Below are 18203 nucleotides of genomic sequence, written 5' to 3' on the forward strand. Positions count from 1 at the left end.
TTTGAGAGTCGTAAGAGAATCATGGCTGCTCAGGGGGCGGCGCTGCAGTCTTCGAACGCAGAGTTGGTCAAGTGTGAGTGCGTAGCGCTGCTATATGGCTTTGACCATTGACTGTTGCCCCTGCTTTTCAACACACAAGAAGACAAGCAATGTCAAGGCTTGTCACTTATAGAGCATATATTGAGGATTGGGGCCCGCCCTTTGAACGGCTGCACCTCCGGCCACTGGTATCACACCGCTCAGCGCATCAGCAGCCGGCGCGCCGGCGCTGCAGCAGCTGCTGCTGCACGTTTCGGGTGCCAGTTATCCACACAGTGCTCCGTGACGCACGCCACCTGCCAAAAATTCCACACAACATGCTCCATGCTGCTGCTGAGCAGGCATAGAGGATCTTCGTGAGAAGCGTGAAGGCATGCTGAAGCAGATTGCAGACGAGGAGTCTGAGAAGATGAAGGTCGGCATTCGCTCGACGACCGCCACGATTGACTGCAGCGGCAGCGGTGACTGCACCATATGTGAATGCACAGGCAGCAGCAGAGGTCGGGGCAATGCAAACTCACAGCCCAATTCCATGGACTGCCGTCCAACACGTGTGTGTCAAGATCTGCATCGCACAACCGCACAGATTCAAGTGGAGCTGCAGCAGCTGACAAAAAGGCTGGCAGCCATCAATGAATCCCTAGCACGCAAGGTGTGTGGGGTCAGAAGAGTGAGGCAAGGGGTCATATTGTAGGTCTGTGTGAAACATTGCCAGCCCGTACGAGCCAAAATAAACTGCCCCTAAAAGCTGTTGAGACTGCAAGAGCCTAAGCTTGTCCCTGACCCAAACTTCATTTCCACTCCAGCTGGATACCAAGAATGAGTATGACAAGGTGCGCAGCCCTTGCTGCAGCATCCCAAGGGACCACGATGGGCGCTGATTTGGGCCGTGCCCTTTGGTGCTTGCCGCGCACCCAGTGCAAGGGCACGGGTGCACGCCAGCAGCGACCCAGTCGCACTCGTACGACAGCCGCACACCCCAGCGCGCGTCATTCTGCCGGTGACGCGCTTTGCCGACTCAGCCAGCCGGCGGCACACGCGGGCGTTGTGCAACCTGAGCCGGGCGCCCCCTGCACAGGGGGTGACAGCCCGATTTCACAATCTCCCGGCCTCCTTCACCAGCAGGGCCGCATGTGACACTGTGCCAACTGACCGCTAACTGCCTGACTGCCTCGTGCGTCCCCCAGGTGATCCAGGAGACGGAGGCGGCCTACCTCAAGATCCTGGAGAGCAGCCAGACGCTGCTCACGGTGCTCAAGCGGGAGAGCGTCAGCATGACTAAGAGGAGGTAGTCCGCAGCCGCCCGGCCGTTGTAATCGGCGCCCAGCTGCGGCGGAGTTTGCGTGAACTGCTTTCAGTCATGCCGCTGCTGGGCTGGCATCACCAGTTTCGTTTGTGTGTTCCACATTTCAAAGTGGGCCGATGACTGAAAGTGGGCAGGCGGTTGTGTAGCTGCTAAACCATCATAAATGGTATCATGACAGTGGCCTTGTCAAACTGCCTTCTGCTGGCTAATTGGTTTGTGTAACCTGCATTACGGGTAACGCATGCCTTGACACCTAGAAGAGGCCCGGGTTACACATCATGGCCGCGTGCAGCATCCACCACACAGCATGTTCCTTGTGCACCCACCCTCCCGCCCCGCAGCGTCGCACGCCCTGCTGCCCGCCCCCTCGCGCCCGGGGTCAAACTGCGACACGGGCAGGATCCTCTGGTAGTCGCAGCGCTGATCAATCCAGGCGTGCGCATCGAACACCCATCGATCCCCAGACGCGACATGCACCACCTCCACGCGGCGCAGGTGCCAAGGCGCAAACAGCCCGCTGCCGTCCGTGCCGACGCGCAGCTGCCGCAGTGAGCCGATGTGGGGCAGCCGCGGGAACAGCAGGCTGGAGATGCCGCCGCGGTCAAACCCGCCTCCGCCCTCGCCCCTGCCCACGTATGCGATGCCGGAAGAGCCCTGTTCGCCCACCAGCTCAAAAAACACGCGCGCCGCCGTGCCGGCCCCCAGCATGCTGCTGGTCTTGAAGACCACCTTGTAGCCCGGCTGACCAGAGCGCACAGACAGGCCCAGATGCTTGATGCGCTCCAACGCCACATCCCCTGCCGTGTCGGCAGACGGCAGCGGGCTGAGCCGTCCGCGGCCCCGAAACGCAGGAATCGCATCATCGCCACGCCAGAGTGAGTCCCCTGGGGAGTCCTTGTGTTCGCTGCCCTCACGTCTCGGATGAAGCTCCACCCAGCTGCGGCTGCCGTGAGCGGCGCTGTCCAGCCAAATGGAAGCTGGGAAGAAGGTACACTCGCCACTGAGGAGGTTCGTGATGCGCACCCAGGCCAGCTGCCAAGCTGCATTTTAGTTTGCGGTTGGGGGTGGATATTGCGGAGATGAGGGGTGCGACTGGTTGCGCTGTGCGGGGAGTGCTGACATCTAACTGCACCATGTTCATATGCATTCAAGCAAAGGCCAATTTCTTCGCCGGGCCACTCACCGCTGCAGCTGCCAGAGCCGTCGTGGCCTATGGTGAGGCACGTCATCCGCCCGACATCTGCCAGAGACCGCAGCACGAACGAATCCAGCGCACCCCTCTGAAATAACAGCTGCCCATCACCATCACTGCCCATGGCCGGCTGTGGCTGCTTAGATGAGGCCCTGAGCCGCTGCCGCTGATGCTGTTGCTGCTGCTGCTGCTGCTGCTGTGGCTGCTGCTGCTGGCACACTTCAAGAGCGTCTGTGCACAACTGCTGCGTCGCTGTCTTGCCACTTTTGCCACAAATCTGAACGAAAACGCGACAGTCTGTTCCAGCGCCCTCGTCCCCGCCGGTCTGGACCTCCACCCAGTAGTCACACCGCCCTGGCTGACGCGCTGCGTTGACCCCACTGCCGCCGTTGGCATCATCCGCCACCTGGTGCAGCTGGCCCGCCTCGTCCTGCGGCGGCTCCTGCTGTCCAGGCTCCGGCTGAGCTGGTGCGCCAGGCGGAGTGTTGCTGGCTACCAGTGATCGGGTGACGGCGCCGTCGTCACGGCTGGCATCTAGCCAGCGGTCACAGGCAAAGTACCAGACCTGATTGCGCGGTCGTAAGCAGAAGTCACACGTCACGGCGATGGAGGGTGTGGCCGGCAAGAAATCAACCCAGGCAACAGTGGCACCACACGTCAACCATGTTGCCTCGTGCAAGCTTCCCCGCAGCTCGACTTGAGCCTCAACCCACCTTCCCGCTACCGCAGTGCTGCACCTCGGCCCTGTCCAGGTGCCACCCTGGGGACGGCCCCGCGCCATCATGCCACACCCTCAGCCGACACAGGTCCCCCAGATCAGTGGGCATCGACACCACAAATGACGCCGAGACGCCCGGGGCAAATGCATTGCTCCCGCCCGGCACAGGGCGTAGCTCCAGGGGCCCACTGCTGCCCGCTGAGCCGCTCAGGTCAATGTACACATGCGATGATGCTGCCGCGCCCAACACACTGCCTGTGAAGGTGGTGACCTGCTCTCGCCAGTCGTGGGGGGTCGGCACGCGTGCGGGTGTGTGGGTCCATGACAGCAGTGGGCTGGTCATCGCAAGCGGCCTCGCGCCAAGGTGTAGCACATTGATAAAGGTTTGTCGACAATGCGTGCCGTCAACAACCATCTTTTGATCCCGACTCCAGAATCGCACCTTGTACCGCACGGCGCGTCCCCGGGGGTCGCTCGTGAGGGCCGCCATCTCATGCCGCTGCCTGGACGCCGAGCCCAGCCACGTGCCACACCAGAACCACCAGCGGGCGCCATCTGAGAGCCGCGTCGCGCGGACCGCCTCCAGGTTCCAGGAGGCCTCCCTGTCACCAGGCTGCAACGACAGCTTGTCACCCTCAAGCCACACCTGCGGGGCATTTGTCACATCAAAGGAGGGATTATTTGCATTCGAAATGCCCGCCTCACCAAAATGGTGGTGGTGAAGCATGTGTCCAGGTAAAAGCGCACAAGCCAGACCAAGTTTGGTGCGTGTGTGAGTCGCTCAGCAATAACCAGGAGCGCAATTCCCTGAGAGCCATTCTGTCAGCTCCAACGGCGCCAGTTGGGATATCACCAGTGCAGTGGGCGAAGCACACGGCCCATCCCACCTTCCTCTACGACGCCCGCACCTGCAGCTGCTGCAGCTCATGACCCAGCGCCCCCTTCGCTATATCCACCACGAAGGCTGTTGTCCGGCCGCACCCAAACAAGCTGTCAGCATTGCCGCCCTCCGGCACACCATCTGCCGCGGCAGCCGCAGTCGCTGGGCCTAGCTCGAAGGGCCCTGCCTCGCCCTCGGGCCCCACCAGCCGCATGCACACAGCAGGCGGCTTGTTGCCCAGGCCGGCTGTGAGCCCTGCACCTGGCACGTCCGATGTTGTGACGGACAGCTCCCAGGGCTCATCCTCAGCCTCCGGGGGGCAACACCCCGCTGACAGCGGAAGCAGCTCGCGATTCTCGCGGCCTTGGCCCCTGCCTGCACCCAGCCATGCCGCGCAGGGGAACAACCACCGGCGGCCGGACGTGGTTTGGGCAACCTCGATGCGGGAGAGGTGCCATGCGGTGGCCTGTGGAGGAGATAAGGTTGGAACTTTTATACACAGGAGTTAACAGCGCTGGATCCTTACAACAGGTCCCGGTGTAGCCCTCGCAAGTGGCGACTAAAAAGGCTGAGAAGCACCAGCCTTTGTGGCGCTCTCAACATATGTTGCACCCAGAGTGCACTTGCTGCCAAGCCAACACACAGGTCTTATACCAGAGGGTGTTGCTCACCTTGCCCTCCACACGGACACGCAGGAGCTGCAGCTCCCCACAATCACGCGAAGGCGGCAGCAAGAACTTGTCAACGGCGCCGCGCCCGAACCGGCGGTGCGCAGCCTTGACGCCATTTCCACGCCCCTGATGTCCGTCGTCTGCTGTGAGTGCGCTCAGGGTGACCGGCCCCATGCAGGCGCTGTCCCCCACCAGCTCTACAATCACATGGGCGCCCAGTGGCGCAAGGCCAGCCCCTGGTCGGTCGCTGGTGTGCACCACCACCTGGCGGCAAGGGTTGTCGAGGTGTGGGCGCATGATGTTGCCTGAGCACATGCATGATAGCAGCAAAGGTTTGATAACGGTCGCTGCTGCCAGTCTCAAATTGTGTGTTTGTATCGCCCGCACACCTGGTATGCTGCGCGTGTGCTTCGGGGGTCTTCCCGCGAGGCCCTCAGCCGCCGCTCGGTCAAGCCGTCCCCCTGGCTCGCGTCCAGCCAGCAGCGAGCGTCGAAGAACCAGGTGACGCCTGCGGCGGCGTCCGTGACCTCCACCTGAATTCATGTGAGCCAACGGGGCCGCAGGATCAGCGTCGTGCGAGCCTGGTTGTGAGGGTATGGATCCCTGTCATGCACCGCCACGCACAGCTTGTTCAGGCAACAGCAGACGCAGCCCTGTGATGGACAACGTTACAGGTGAGTGCAGCGACGCACCAAACGAGCGCTCGAATAACTCTACACCCACCTGCTCCAGGTGCCAGCCAGCTGCCTCTCCTCGGCCGTCATGGCCCACCACACACTCTGTCAGCTCAGGACCCACGTCTGGCAGTGAGAGCTCAAGCTGGTCGATAGCGCCTCGAGTGAAGGACCCACGCAGAGCGCGCCGGCCACTGGTTTTTCCGGTCGCGGCCACAAGCTCAAGGTAGGGGTCTGCATCGGTGCCAGCGCCACGCTCGTTCGAGGTGCGTACCACTACCTGTGTGGGGTGGTGCGCTTGGGTTTACGTTGACACGTGGCCACCCGAGCTAGAGGTGGGCGAGTGGGTCAGCCTGAAAGTGAGGAGACCTTCCGGCATACAAGCCCAGCTCTGCAGCTGGGGCCGCAGTTTAGCAGGGATGCTTATGGTGTGATGCAGCACAATGCCTGAGTTTCCTGGATATTTGGGGCCTTGTCAGTTCAGCGCACCTTGTAGTTCTTAAGCGCAGCCCTAGGGTCCAAGGTGGAAGCGTTAACCTCAGCGAAGCAGGGTGCGCCGCCGCCCAGCCATTTTCCAAAGGGGAAGTACCAGACAGCCCCTGCCAGGGGGGGTCCATATGAGCAAGTCGGGGTGGCAAAAGTCTGCAGGCGTCCACGGGTCCAGGGATCCAGCTGCCGCTACAGCCCATATAAGCATTCAATGCTGCCCTGCTCGTGCCGGGCCTGGCCAACACAACACCTCGCCCAGGAGCGCAACGCTGGATGTCCCACCGCCACGGCCCTCTTCTGCCACAGTGACCAAGGCCAGGTGCCATGCCGAGCCCCGTCCATCCGTTGAAACGCGCAGGCGCTGCAGCGCCCCCAGGGGCGGTAGACTGAGCTCAAACGAATCCAAGGCGCCACGCGAGAAAGCGCCTGGGCGTGAGGGGCCCGGGTCGAGCGTGCGAGGTCCGCTGCAGCCGGCTGTGCCGAAAATCTCAACAGACACGCCAGCGTCCGTCCCAGCGCCCCTTGAGTTGGGGCGGCGGCCACCAGGCGGGGCGCGGTGTCAGTCTGGCTCTGCACGTGACCGGTGGTCAGTTGACAGGCGCACAGCCTCTCTTTCGGAGCCAACAACAGCGGCCTTGAAGCCCGGGTGGTAAACTTCACAGCGGGAAGTAAGGCAGCAGGATTGCTTGCCGCAGCCGACCCATGCGCTCACCTGATGTCACTGGTCGTCACAGTGATGGTGTAACCCTTGGTGTCCTCGCACCCGGGGTCCCTGTCACGGGCGTCCAGCAGCACCTCCAGGCCATGGGACTCGTCCAGCCAACGGCGCGCGACAAACCACCAGGATCGGGGCTGCTGCTGCTGCTGCTGCTGCTGCTGCTGCTGCTGCTGCTGCTGCTGCTGCTTGGGCGCAGCGGTGACACACACGGTGTTGAGATGCCATGCGGGGGTTGCGCCCATATTGTCAGAGCGTACCCCCAGCTGGCGCAGCGGCCCCACATCCGGCAGCTGCAGCGTGAACGAGTCCTCCTGCCGGGTGTCACATCCGGGGGGGTTTGAGGCGAGCTCGTTTCAGAGAGGATGCATGCTGGCTGGCTCTGCTTGATGGGCCAAGACTGCTCCAGAACGGGAATGGGTGGCATTCAGCCAGCAGGGACATGCGCACCAGACGCAGTACTCGGCATGTTTGGCGCGACGCCTCCCTCCCGTGCCAGCGTCAACAGCCCACCTTGTTGCGTGCAAATGCATCGCTGTTGGCCAGCAGCCGCTGCCAACCGCTGCGCCCCGCCTCCCCTAGCAGCTCAACCTCCACCGCCGCGTCGCTGCCGGCACCCCGCAAGTCTGACGTGCGCACGCGCAGGGTGTATGAGACCATGGGGCGGCTCATGGGCGTTGGCGCGGGTGTAAGGTGCGCCTCAAAGCCAGATCGGGCATCCAGCCACCTGGGAAACATTAAGTGCGATCATTGTGGTGCGCATGGAGCGAATCTGGTATGAGAAGTTAGCACTTGTCTGCCAGACGAGCTGAGTGGCACGCAGTGCGTTGCCACATTACATCACAAAATCGCACTGATGTTGGCCGTGCACAGCACTGATTCCTTGTGCAGTGCAGCACTGCCCACCTGTCTGCAGGGAAGTTGAGGCTCGCCACAGCCTTGCCCCCTGGCCCGTCCAAGATGTGTAGCGTGATGCATTCCAGCCGCCACCCCGGCCGCGCACCCGTGCCGTCTGTCGCCACCCTCAGTGCGCAGGGCAGCCCCAGCTCCTCCTCTGCCTCGCACACCTCAAATGCGTCGACCGCACCCCGCTCAAACGCGCCGGGGCGGTCTAGGCGGTGCGGGCCCGACTGGCGCAGGGGTGCACCGCTGCTGCCGCCGTGGCCGGGCCCTGGTCCAAAGACCTCGATGCTGACTGCAGCGTCGGTCCCTGAGCCCCTGGTGCTGGCTGTCGCAATTTCGAGCCTGTAGTGTGCGGCAGGCGGGGGCGCGGGGCCGGGCAACAACTCCGCGCGTGGCGTTGGGGGTGCAAGCCAACGGCGGCAGGGGAAGAAGGTTGTGGCGGCCTGCGGCGCAAAATGACAGCGTTTGGGGTCATGGTCTTGAGCATCAGCAGGGCCATGGCTGTGTCGGCACTATTTGGAGTGTATACAGCATGTGCTTTTCCACTGAGTGCATGAGAAACATAAGCACGCACTTTAAGCGCCTGGCCCCACCTCGTCTGTCCCCATCACCGCGTCACCCTGGACCCACCTGGTCTGGACTGCCTCCGCCTGCGCCGTGCCCACGCTGCACGCCCACGTGGTGCAGGTACCAGGCGCTGCCCTCACTGCAGCCATCATGCCACACCGCCAGCCGCGCCAGCCGCCCCAGGCGCGGCAGCTCCAGCGGAAAAGAGTCGGCGGCGCCGCGCTGGAATGCACCGGCGCCAGCCGGGGTGCGGACGGGGCCGGTGGTGGCGCCGGCGTCATCCAGCAGCTCAAACCAGACGGCGGCGTCGGTGCCGGCCCCACGCAGCGTGCCAGTGTGGAAGGTTACCTGCAGTGGCCACAGGGGAGCCGTGTTCATGGAGGACGCGCCTGCCAGCAGCAAGCGAAGCACCGATATCATTGCTTCTACGCAAGGCTGGCCATGTGGCTTGCGGGCAAGGGGGCCTTGCTGTGAGGCTCCTCTACTTGGGGGACTGGCGGGGCGTGAGTGGGGGGGGGGGTTGAGATTTGGTGGGCAACCAACCGTGAATTGCTCCTTTTGTGGCTCCAGCGGCTCTGAAGTTGCCGCCAGTGTCACTTCGCAAGTGCCGTCTCCGACGCCTCTCCCTAACCACCGGTGCGCTTTGAGGCCAGGAGGGAAGGGGTGGCGGTCAATGCGCAGCGCCAGGAACCGGTTTGTTTAGAACACTGCAACGCCCATCATCAGCCCATCATCAGCCCATCATCAGCGTAGAACCTTGGCTTCATCTATCCTACAAGATCCGAACCCACCTTCAAAGTGCCACCTCCTGCCGGTGGCCTCCTCCTCAACCTGTGCCACTGCCACATGCCAGGAGGGCCCGGGCTCAGCCACGCCGCTGGTGCTGGCGATCCCCAGTGTCAGGCGCTGGACATCACCCAGATAGGAAAGGTGCAGCCTGCAGGAGGGCCCACCCATGGGAAGTTTGAGGTTGGAAGGAGGGAGAGCGTTGGAAAACATAGGAGCTCTGATGCGAGGGGTGTGGGGCATAAGGGGCCGCTGGCCGCCAGCTACATCAGGAGAAGCACCCTGCAGCCCCCTCGTTGCACCTGAAGGTGTCTTGCCGGCCGCGAGAGAAGGTGCCTGGGCCGCTTGGCAACACCTCCCGCTCGCTGCGGCATGAGCTGCCTTCCAGTGCCGCATACACCTCAGCGTCGTTGCCGGCGCCTCGCAGGTTGCTGGTGGTCACTGTGAGCACGTACCAGGTCTTCTGCGCAACTGCAACACCCCTGCGTTGGTTTATCATGGCGCGAAGTCTCGTCAAGCTGATGCCGGGGAAGGGGGCGTGCGACCGGAGGCCTCTGCGTGCGTGCCGCACGCTCCATCACGCGTCACGTCTGAAGCCCTCTGAAATCTTGGCGAGCGGCGCTGCCATCGGCGCACCTAGACGCTGCCAAGCGGCAGTAGGTAATGTTGCTCCCCTGCCCCGGGCCCAGCCACTGGCCACAGGGAAATACAAAGGTGGGGCCTTTGGGCTGACGGGTGACCTCCACCCTGTCAAGGTGCCACGCTGAGCGTGTGGGTTGAGGGGCATTTGGAGTAGCTCAGTGAGGATGAGACGAGCGGGGCAGAAGCAAGGGGCAGTACATTCATTGCAAGCAGGCATAGATGGATCCTGCTGCCGCCCGCCGTCCACTGCTGGGGTGTAACATGTTTCTGTCCAGCCAAGCAGCGGAAGAATTGCAAGCCCGCCACAAGAAGCAGACGCCATCCCACCCACAAGGGCTGGCGCCAGTGCCATCGTGCCCAATAGTCACAGCCTGGATGTCAGCCCCCAGGGCGGCACACTCCAACACGTCAAACGTATCAGTGGTGCCCCTAGGTAGAGGTGGGTGCGGTCAATGCGAGAGGGTGCAGCAGAGAACTCAATTGCACTGGGATGCTAATGGATGCGAGTGCGCTGTCATAACGTGCCCATCAGATATGCGCACGCTTTCCCTCCTCTCGGCATCAGGTCTGAACGCACCGATCAAAGTCGTGCGCGCCACCACCCAGCCTGTGCCTGGCGCCGTCTACCAGGCAGCCATGCAGGGTGATATGCACGTTGGCGTCCGTGCCAGCGCCACGCAAGTCGCTGGTGACGACTGTGATGCGGTACAGCACTTCCTGCTGCGATGTGGCAGCCGATGGGTCACCAGTCCGCAGCTCGCGGCAAATGCGTCCGTCCTCCTGCCCCGTGGACAGCCACCTGGAAGTGTTTCCATTTATGTGCGCGCAAGTGAATCCGTTGCAAATGCGTACGGTTTGTAGGTCGTGTGGGTGTATTGCTTGCAGCAAGAGGTCCGGCGCAGTTAGTGGTGTGGGGACCCAACCCACAACCATCATACCGCGTGCCAAACCCCGACTACATATACCTGCATCTCAGACCGAGGCATTTGCAGGAGGTATGCACCGCACCTGCCGCATGGGAAATGGGTCCACTGTGCTGCGCCCTTCTTTCGCATAGACAGCCGCACCAGCCGCCAGGCGGGGTGGCGCCCCGTATTGTCGTGCCACACACGCACCAGGGAGGGGATGCCGACGTCACAGCACAGGATCTGCGGGGCAGGAGGGGGGAGGACGAGGGCAGTGGTGCACAAAGACAACAAGTGGGTCCAGAAGGGCCAGGGCCGAGCCCGCAGACATGACTCCCGGATGGCCCTGTGGGTGAAAGGTGCTCCAGAAAAGCACGCACCCAGGCCAGGTTGTCGCCCTCCCGACCTCCAGGACCAAAGTGCAATGCTCTAACCTCGAATTCATCTGTTGCGCCGCGTGCAAAGGGCGCCACCGGGGAGTCCGCATCCAGCAGCCGCGCCTCTCCTGTGCCCGGCCCCTCCTTGCCGTCGCAACCCCATGCTTCAAGGTACACCCGTGCAGACGTGCCTGCGCCCTTATCGGGTGCGGTCACCACCTGCACCTGGTACGCCACCAGCGCCTCAAGGCGCGAGGCCAGGAGCTCCGAACGTGCTCGCTCCTCGACCCAGCGCCTGGGGCGAAAGAAATCATGGAGGGTTGCTGGTGGGTAGGGGTGCACGCCGTTTCTGCCGCGGTGCTGGCGCCGTTGCTAAAGCGCGTTGGTCATGTGGGTGCACATCGTTAAGGTTTACACTCAGCCCACTCAGCTGCGACGCTTGTCCGGCCCTCACTTTCTCAACTGTCACCCCAGGAGCGCACCTCCAGTATTCCCCGTCCTCGGCCGACTGCCGCGCGCTGAGTCCCTTGAGGCTCTCGCGAAGCGCCGCATTCTCCGCCGCCAGCCGCTGCCCCAGCGCCGCTGACCCCGAGAGCGCGCCACCGCCCGACGCGCGCGCAGCGTGCGCGAAGCAGTGCAGCCACGTCTCCCGCAGCGCTGTGACCCACTGGCGCGCCTCTCCGAGCGTCTCTGCCGCCAGGTAGTGGGTGTGTGAGCCGACGACGACGCTGAACACGGTGCGGGTAGGGCTGTCCAGGGGCTGCCCCGTGAGGACCCTGGGGCAGCCAGGGGCGGAGGCCGGTTGTCGGGGGTTTGAGCACAAGGCGTACAGCGGAGGAGCCAAAAAAAGGCCGTGGCACAATGTTGACCCCTCCCGCCGGCACCCCCCCCCCCCGGCCCCCCTGTGGCGCGCCTGTTGTCAATTATTGCGACGCCGATGTCGGGGTGGCTGCGCTCTAGGGGGTCCAGCGCGTGCTGCCTGTGGGGCAGCGGCCGCACGGGGATGCGGTCCAGCGGCAGGTAGCGCACCACACCAGACAAGACGCCGCCGCCACCATCGGCCCAGACGCCGCTAGCTGCTTGCAAGGCGACCCCTGATGCTGTCTCCAGCTGCCAAGAGGCCCGAAACATTCCACTGCCACCAGCAGGATGGTGGGGTGACCCAGGACTGACGGGGCGTGTGGTATCCTCTACACCGAGTGGTTCCATGTAGCAGAGGCGGTCTTCGCACAATTGAAACTGGGAAGTTGCGGGGAGCATACATCCAGTTGCGCAGCATGTATGCGGGTGTGGTGTTTGCTGATGTAGATGCATGGCGTGTGCGCGCGCACGCGTGCGCGCGCACGTGCTTCTGCTGCTGTGTGTTTGCCCATGAGGCAAGCAGGCGAGCATACAGGCGCGGACATGTGCACGAGTGCGTAAGTTCGTGAGTGCGCGGAAGGGCCCGTTGTGGGCTGTGCTTTACATCGCACTGCTTGGCATGGCGCTGCCAACGACATGCGCCAGGCAGGCAGCGCCGAAAATCATGTTCGAGCAGTGGCTGCCGCTGCCTCCGTGTGAGCACCCCGCTTACCCAGAGGCGCTTCCACTTGCTGGTGTGGTCGTGCCCAAATCGCTTCCACAGCCATCCCGCCTGCCGGACCCCAGACCTGAAGCTGCCCGCCCCCTCATCTGCTCCGGCATCCGCTGCCACGCCGCCGCTGGAGCGACGCCCACCACCACCAGCTGCACCGCACGCCGCATGTGCGCTCTGCACCAGCCGTGGCGACTCACAGCGCCTGGGGCTCTGTATTGGCCACGTGCGAAGGTGCACAGTCTGGTCGCCCATATGTACGAGCGAGGCCTGTGGCGCTGGCTTCACTGCATTCGTGCGCATGTGCAGCCGACGCGCTGCTCACGGCACGGCGGTGCAACAGAGTCCCAATGGCTGGGCAGTGCGCGTTCTCCGCGATCTAAACTTCGAGGGTGTCATCAAAGTATTTTTATCATACGCGATCATGAACGCCAACCCTGGACGACAACGGCAGTGCGGCACATGCACAGACACAACGACACTGTAAATAAACTCTGCTCTGCACATGCGGGCTCTTGCATAATCATATGTGGGGTCTAAGCTTTCTAGTGGTGTCCATGTGTGTTGACTGTTTGATCTTCATGTTGACCTCCTTTGGGCACCCTTCGAGGCAGCAAGTTGCTGCAGCCTCAAGTCTTGCCTTGCAGTCACATGAAATTGTTCGCCAAAAGACAAGCATAGACGAGTGTGTTTGAGTTGATCATGCTTCAGGGTGGTTGCTGTGACCCGTGCAGCTGTTTCTGTAGGCGGTTTGGCCTCCGTCCCTGCCATAGCGAAGGTTGCCAGTGCCCGACCAAGACAGCTCGGCATCGCAGTAGCATACGCACATTGTGGTTTCCATGCCAAACCAACTGATGGTAATAAGTGTTAATATCAGCACACATTAAGCGCCTTGCTCGCGATGCCATGACTCCTGCGCCCCCCAGCTCGTGTCGCCGATGTGACGCGGGGGAAAACGGCTCCCACGCACATGGCCCCAAGGCTTTGTCCAGGGCCCTCCAGCTTCCATCCGTCAAAGCCGATTTGAGGCATTTCTCCCACGCAGCCCTGCATGCATGCCACGGCACTCACAGGACCATTATCAGTAGTGGCAACCCTGTACGGTATTGCAGCTGCCAGCAGCTCAGAAAAGCAAGTTGGCTTTCTAGGTAAGCACGCCTGTGGCGTGGGTACACCATGTGACTGATATTCACACGCTGCACAGTCGACCGGCTTTTTTGCCGGCTCGTCAACCGGCTGGTTGCTGTGGGTGTTGCATGTTCAATGTTTTCAGTCATCCTCACATTTGCTTAAACCAAAGGCGTGTCATGCACGTAATATCAATCACTTCTTGACTCCTATGACCTGGCAGCAGCAACCGCGATGGCAGCCGTCACATGCGCGTTTGGCCTGGTCGCAGCTGGGTGCAAAAGATGGCTGCATTGCTCCCGCTGTGCAGCAGCTGCGGACAGGCAGTCCCTTGCTATCTATTTTGAAAAGATAAGTCCTGTCCCGTCGCGCCTGAGAGCATGCTGGTGCCGGCTTGAGCTTTGCACCACCGCAGAACACTCCCAACAGCTGCACTGCTGCATGCCAGGTCAGCCAAGGTCAGGCAGCGGAAGCGGGCTGCAGCGATTGAAGGCCTTGTGTTGCGGCAGGCAGCCATTATCGCGAGATGGTTGGGAGATTCCTCATGAGGCCGTCACAGGCCCCGCGACGTCCCGCAAAATGGGTTTCGCAGACGGAAGTGGCACGGGTAGCGATGGCTATGTCACAGATCATGTACGAGTTAAAACCCGGCAAGAATTTCATTTGCTTGGTCGATTGCCTCTCGTGAAAGATCCAGCAGCACACACCGCCATGGCCCTCAAGACCGCTGCCTCCCGCCAGGCTGGCACGGGAGCCCGTCTGGCTGCTCCTCGAGTCACTAGCACCCATGTCGCTGCTCCTCGCATGGCGATGACGAGTGTGGCCTCGCCCATTGCTGCTGTCGGCCGCGCTGCGGCAACCCGGCAGGTGCGCTGGCGCGCGATGGAGTATGGATTCGGAGGCGCTGGAACTACGCATGACTTGTGGTAGCACCAGAGTTATTGGTGCCTGTCATCTGCCCAACCTGGCCCTGCTGCACGGCCCGGCTCACCTGTGCAGGTGGTCGCCGCCGCCACTGCGTCAGTGAGCGCGCCCGCCGCGCCGTCAACCAGCGCCAAGGCCACCGAGCAGAAGCCCACCGTCATCATCACTGGCGCCTCCAGTGGCCTCGGCCTCAACGCAGCAGCCGCCCTGGCCAAGAGCGGCGAGTGGTGGGTGTGTAGTTGGCTTCCTCAAGCGTGGACAGGGTGATCTGGTGGCGCGGGGACGCAGGGTGCAGCGGGCGAGACGGTGCTGCAGGCCCTGGCCGCCGTGGGCCGCTGCGTCAAACCCGTCATCCCGCTGCCCCTCCCCCTCAGGCATGTTGTCATGGCTTGCCGCGACTTCAGCAAGGCTGTGTCCGCCGCCAAGCGCCTGGGCTTCCCCTCCGGCTCCTACACCGTGATGCACCTCGACCTCGCCAGCCTCGACAGCGTGCGCCAGTTCGTGGATGCCTTCCGTGCCAGCGGCCGCCGCATCGACTCTCTCGTGTGCAATGCGGCGGTCTACCTGCCCACTGCCAAGGAGCCGCGCTTCACTGCTGACGGCTTTGAGGTGTCAGTGGGCACCAACCACCTGGGCCACTTCCTGCTGGCCAACTTGCTCCTCCAGGACCTGGAGGCCTCGCCCGCGGCCAAGTGAGCGCAAACTTGGGGTACAGCCTGCCCTCCCCAGTTGATTAGGCCTTGGAGGGTGTTGCGTGCCTGCTACACAAGCCCCTGCGGTTGGGTATCTGCCAAGGCTGGTGGAGCCTGCGGGCAGCATCCATCACTCCATATCACCCTGCCTCCCTCCTCCCCGTCCTCCCCCACCCCTCACCCCCAGCCCCCGCATGGTCATTGTGGGGTCCATCACGGGCAACACCAACACCATGGCGGGCAACGTGCCGCCCAAGGCTGACTTGGGGGATCTTTCGGGCCTGGCTAACGGTGCCGTCATGATTGACGGCAAGGAGTTTGACGGCGCTAAGGCCTACAAGGACTCCAAGGTTGGCGCATGATGTGTCAGCGCTCCACGGAATGCCCCAAAAGACGGTTGCGAGCACTGGTTGAGGCCCAAACAATTGTTGCATCAGGCTGCAGGGTGGGGTTGTGGTCGTCAGTTCCCAAGGGCGTCAGGCTGTTGCCCTGCCCCCCCTCGTCTTACCCCGTACCTGCGCACCTTGTATGCAGGTCTGCAACATGCTCACCATGCGCGAATTCACGCGGCGCTACGCCGGCAAGAGCAAGGTCCAGTTCGCGTCGCTGTACCCCGGCTGCATCGCCGAGACCGGCCTTTTCCGCGAGCACTACGACGCTTTCAAGTGAGTGCCAGCAGCACTTACTCGGACCACACTTCATGATGGAGTGCAGGGGAGGGCTGCCCGGTTGCTTGGGGCGGCGCTGCTGCCGTGACCGCTGTCGCGCACGGCCGTTGTGCACGCCTGGTCCTATCCTCTTCATGCCTCACTGATCCCGCTCTCTCGCAGTGCATTTCACACCTGACCCTGCTGACGTCCTTGATCAATTGCTCCTATCCACCCCCCAAAACCTACCCAGGACGCTGTTCCCGCTGTTCCAGAAGTACGTGACTAAGGGCTACGTCAGCGAGGAGGAGGCCGGCAAGCGCCTGGCGCAGGTGGTGTCCGACCCGGCTCTCAACAAGAACGGCGTCTACTGGAGCTGGTCCAACACCAAGGGCGCGTTTGAGAACCAGGTGTCAGAGGAGGTGGCGGATGACGGCAAGGCTGTGAAGCTCTGGGAGGTCAGCGAGAAGCTGGTCGGCCTCGCGTAGGCCGTGCCAGGCACTCACCACACACGCGGGTGGCGCGGCAGTGACCATACATGCTCTTTGCCACTCGCCCGCGTGGGCAGCAGCAGCAGCGGCGGCAGCCAAAAGGGCCAGAATGGCTGGCCCCTCCAGGAGAGACACTGTTCATTCCCCTGGTCGCTTGTGGGATCCACGGCGTAAAACGCAAGGGTATGGGGAGCCAAAGGCTTGCAGGGCATGTGTGACCGACAAGCAAGTCCTGACTCAGAGCCCCGGGATCTGGCAGCTGGTGAGAGAGGGCGAGTGTTGCTGCTGTTGGGCACTGGCTCTCCGGCGCAAAAACGCGTGCACGTGCCTGGCTCACAATGGCTCAGATGGGTGGCTTTCATGTGCCCTAGAGTGGATGTACTTTCTCAATTTAGCACGCCGCACCAATACACACCGTGCGGATCCACCACAATCGAGTGGGGGCCGGCACGAGCGCGTTGTGCGCAGGCTTTTTGTCCTGCACTTTCACCATCTATCGCTCCTCAGCGACAGCATTCATGCAACGGTATCATCGCACACACATACACAAACATGCACACGCGCACTCAATCACACTCAAGTGTGCACGCACCAACACACAAGCATACAGTAACCAGCAGGAGTGGCCAGGTGCCTGTGAAACCCGCTGTGGCTTGACACAGGTTGACCGGGCTGTCTGCAATGACCACAGACAAGCGATGCAGCATGTCTGTGGAGAGACACATGTCTTGAACCTCTGAAGTGAGGCTCAGGGCCTGATGCCAACACACATCCAACATGCATGCAAATTAATAGCCCTAGTCGGGACCACGGTAACGAGTCTCAGATTGGCAAGCAGGCGCCATTCAGCTAATCAGCCACAGTTGATGCAACTCAACGGAGGCGTTTCACAGGGGAGCACTCATTGACTAGTTGACTTATTCTCATTTCTCTGCCAGTGATCATGTCTTCCGTCTGCATAAGTGCATAATCTATGTATGTTTTAATCGATGCACAGCTGTGACAAGGTCGGGCGAGCTCTCACAACTGTACCATAGAACGCTTCGCAAACACCGAATACAGCGTACCTATATTACTGTGTTGAACGTGAGATCCCTCACATAGCAACGCTGTGCACCGCACACGCCGCTGTGCCCCAGCAGATGGAGAGAGAATACAGCAACATCACCGCGATGTGTGCGTCTTGCTGCTGACCCGGCGGGCTGCAGGAATCTTCGCCGGGGGGCCATGGGGCCCGATGCCAATGTATTCAGGGTCCAGAACACCCCGCCGCCAGAGGCGGACCTCCAGCCGCTGATTTCGCAAGTGGGGTGCGCGAGTTGCGGGGCTCTTGCCTCGTGGCACGACCCCCTTGCCGCTGCTGAACAGCAGAGAGTGGCACTGCGGAACAACATCTTCCTGGTGCGCCTCATTGCCGGTCCCCGCACCTTTGATGCAGCACAATCCAATGGGGTGCCAACGGTGGGGCACGAGAAACTTGCCTGGTCTCTCTCAGAGCCCGGTCCCTCTCAGCTGCTTGTCTGCATGATCCCCTGGTGCTGCTGCCGCGCCCAGGTGCGGAATGTGCTGTGCTGTGTGCTGCCTGACCTGGCGCGGGCAAACGAGGTGAGGCTGAGCTGGTGGTTGGGGCTCGCAATTTGATGCATGGTAAGGCGCAGTGTTGGGGCGTAAATGGTGCACAAGGTCAATTTCTGCTCCCCCCATGCGTGTGCAGGCTGGCGTGTGCCACAGCGCAGTCTGCATGGACAACCTTCGATATTGGCCGGACGCTAACCCGTCACTGGGGCAGCTGCCGGCCTACCTTGTGGGTTGGGGCGCCTCATCCAACCTCCCGGGCATTGACCTCGGGGCAGAGGCGACCGTCGCCCGCTGTGCACACACTGT

General features: G+C 62.3%; 4 protein-coding genes across 4 annotated transcripts; 2 read left to right on the top strand and 2 right to left on the bottom strand.

Moving 5' to 3' along the window:
- Nucleotides 1-21: 21 nt before the first annotated feature.
- Nucleotides 22-1331, top strand: MNEG_0119 (deflagellation-inducible protein; the record flags this gene model as incomplete). The annotated part of the gene is made up of 5 exons (XM_014051394.1): nucleotides 22-73; nucleotides 381-454; nucleotides 626-691; nucleotides 846-872; nucleotides 1227-1331. 5 exons carry the CDS (start codon nucleotides 22-24, stop codon nucleotides 1329-1331), a joined length of 324 nt encoding a protein of 107 aa, XP_013906848.1.
- Nucleotides 1332-1448: 117 nt separating this feature from the next.
- MNEG_0120 (hypothetical protein) lies at nucleotides 1449-2574 on the bottom strand (the record flags this gene model as incomplete). Its single annotated transcript, XM_014051395.1, has 3 exons — nucleotides 1449-1465; nucleotides 1672-2385; nucleotides 2529-2574. 3 exons carry the CDS (start codon nucleotides 2572-2574, stop codon nucleotides 1449-1451), a joined length of 777 nt encoding a protein of 258 aa, XP_013906849.1.
- Nucleotides 2575-5960: 3386 nt separating this feature from the next.
- On the bottom strand, nucleotides 5961-13516 carry MNEG_0121 (Lipoxygenase homology domain-containing protein 1; the record flags this gene model as incomplete). The annotated part of the gene is made up of 13 exons (XM_014051396.1): nucleotides 5961-5991; nucleotides 6682-6998; nucleotides 7198-7411; nucleotides 7591-7630; nucleotides 8253-8502; nucleotides 9341-9422; nucleotides 9577-9703; nucleotides 9914-10011; nucleotides 10160-10302; nucleotides 10698-10730; nucleotides 11090-11159; nucleotides 11347-11640; nucleotides 13509-13516. 13 exons carry the CDS (start codon nucleotides 13514-13516, stop codon nucleotides 5961-5963), a joined length of 1707 nt encoding a protein of 568 aa, XP_013906850.1.
- An 859-nt stretch (nucleotides 13517-14375) lies between these two features.
- On the top strand, nucleotides 14376-16316 carry MNEG_0122 (protochlorophyllide reductase; the record flags this gene model as incomplete). The annotated part of the gene is made up of 6 exons (XM_014051397.1): nucleotides 14376-14432; nucleotides 14565-14716; nucleotides 14864-15181; nucleotides 15369-15531; nucleotides 15716-15846; nucleotides 16082-16316. The coding sequence occupies 6 exons, from the start codon at nucleotides 14376-14378 to the stop codon at nucleotides 16314-16316; spliced, it is 1056 nt and encodes a 351-aa protein (XP_013906851.1).
- Nucleotides 16317-18203: the final 1887 nt, after the last annotated feature.

Source organism: Monoraphidium neglectum (genome assembly GCF_000611645.1).
Source record: "Monoraphidium neglectum strain SAG 48.87 unplaced genomic scaffold scaffold00008, whole genome shotgun sequence".
NCBI classification, from domain to species: domain Eukaryota; kingdom Viridiplantae; phylum Chlorophyta; class Chlorophyceae; order Sphaeropleales; family Selenastraceae; genus Monoraphidium; species Monoraphidium neglectum.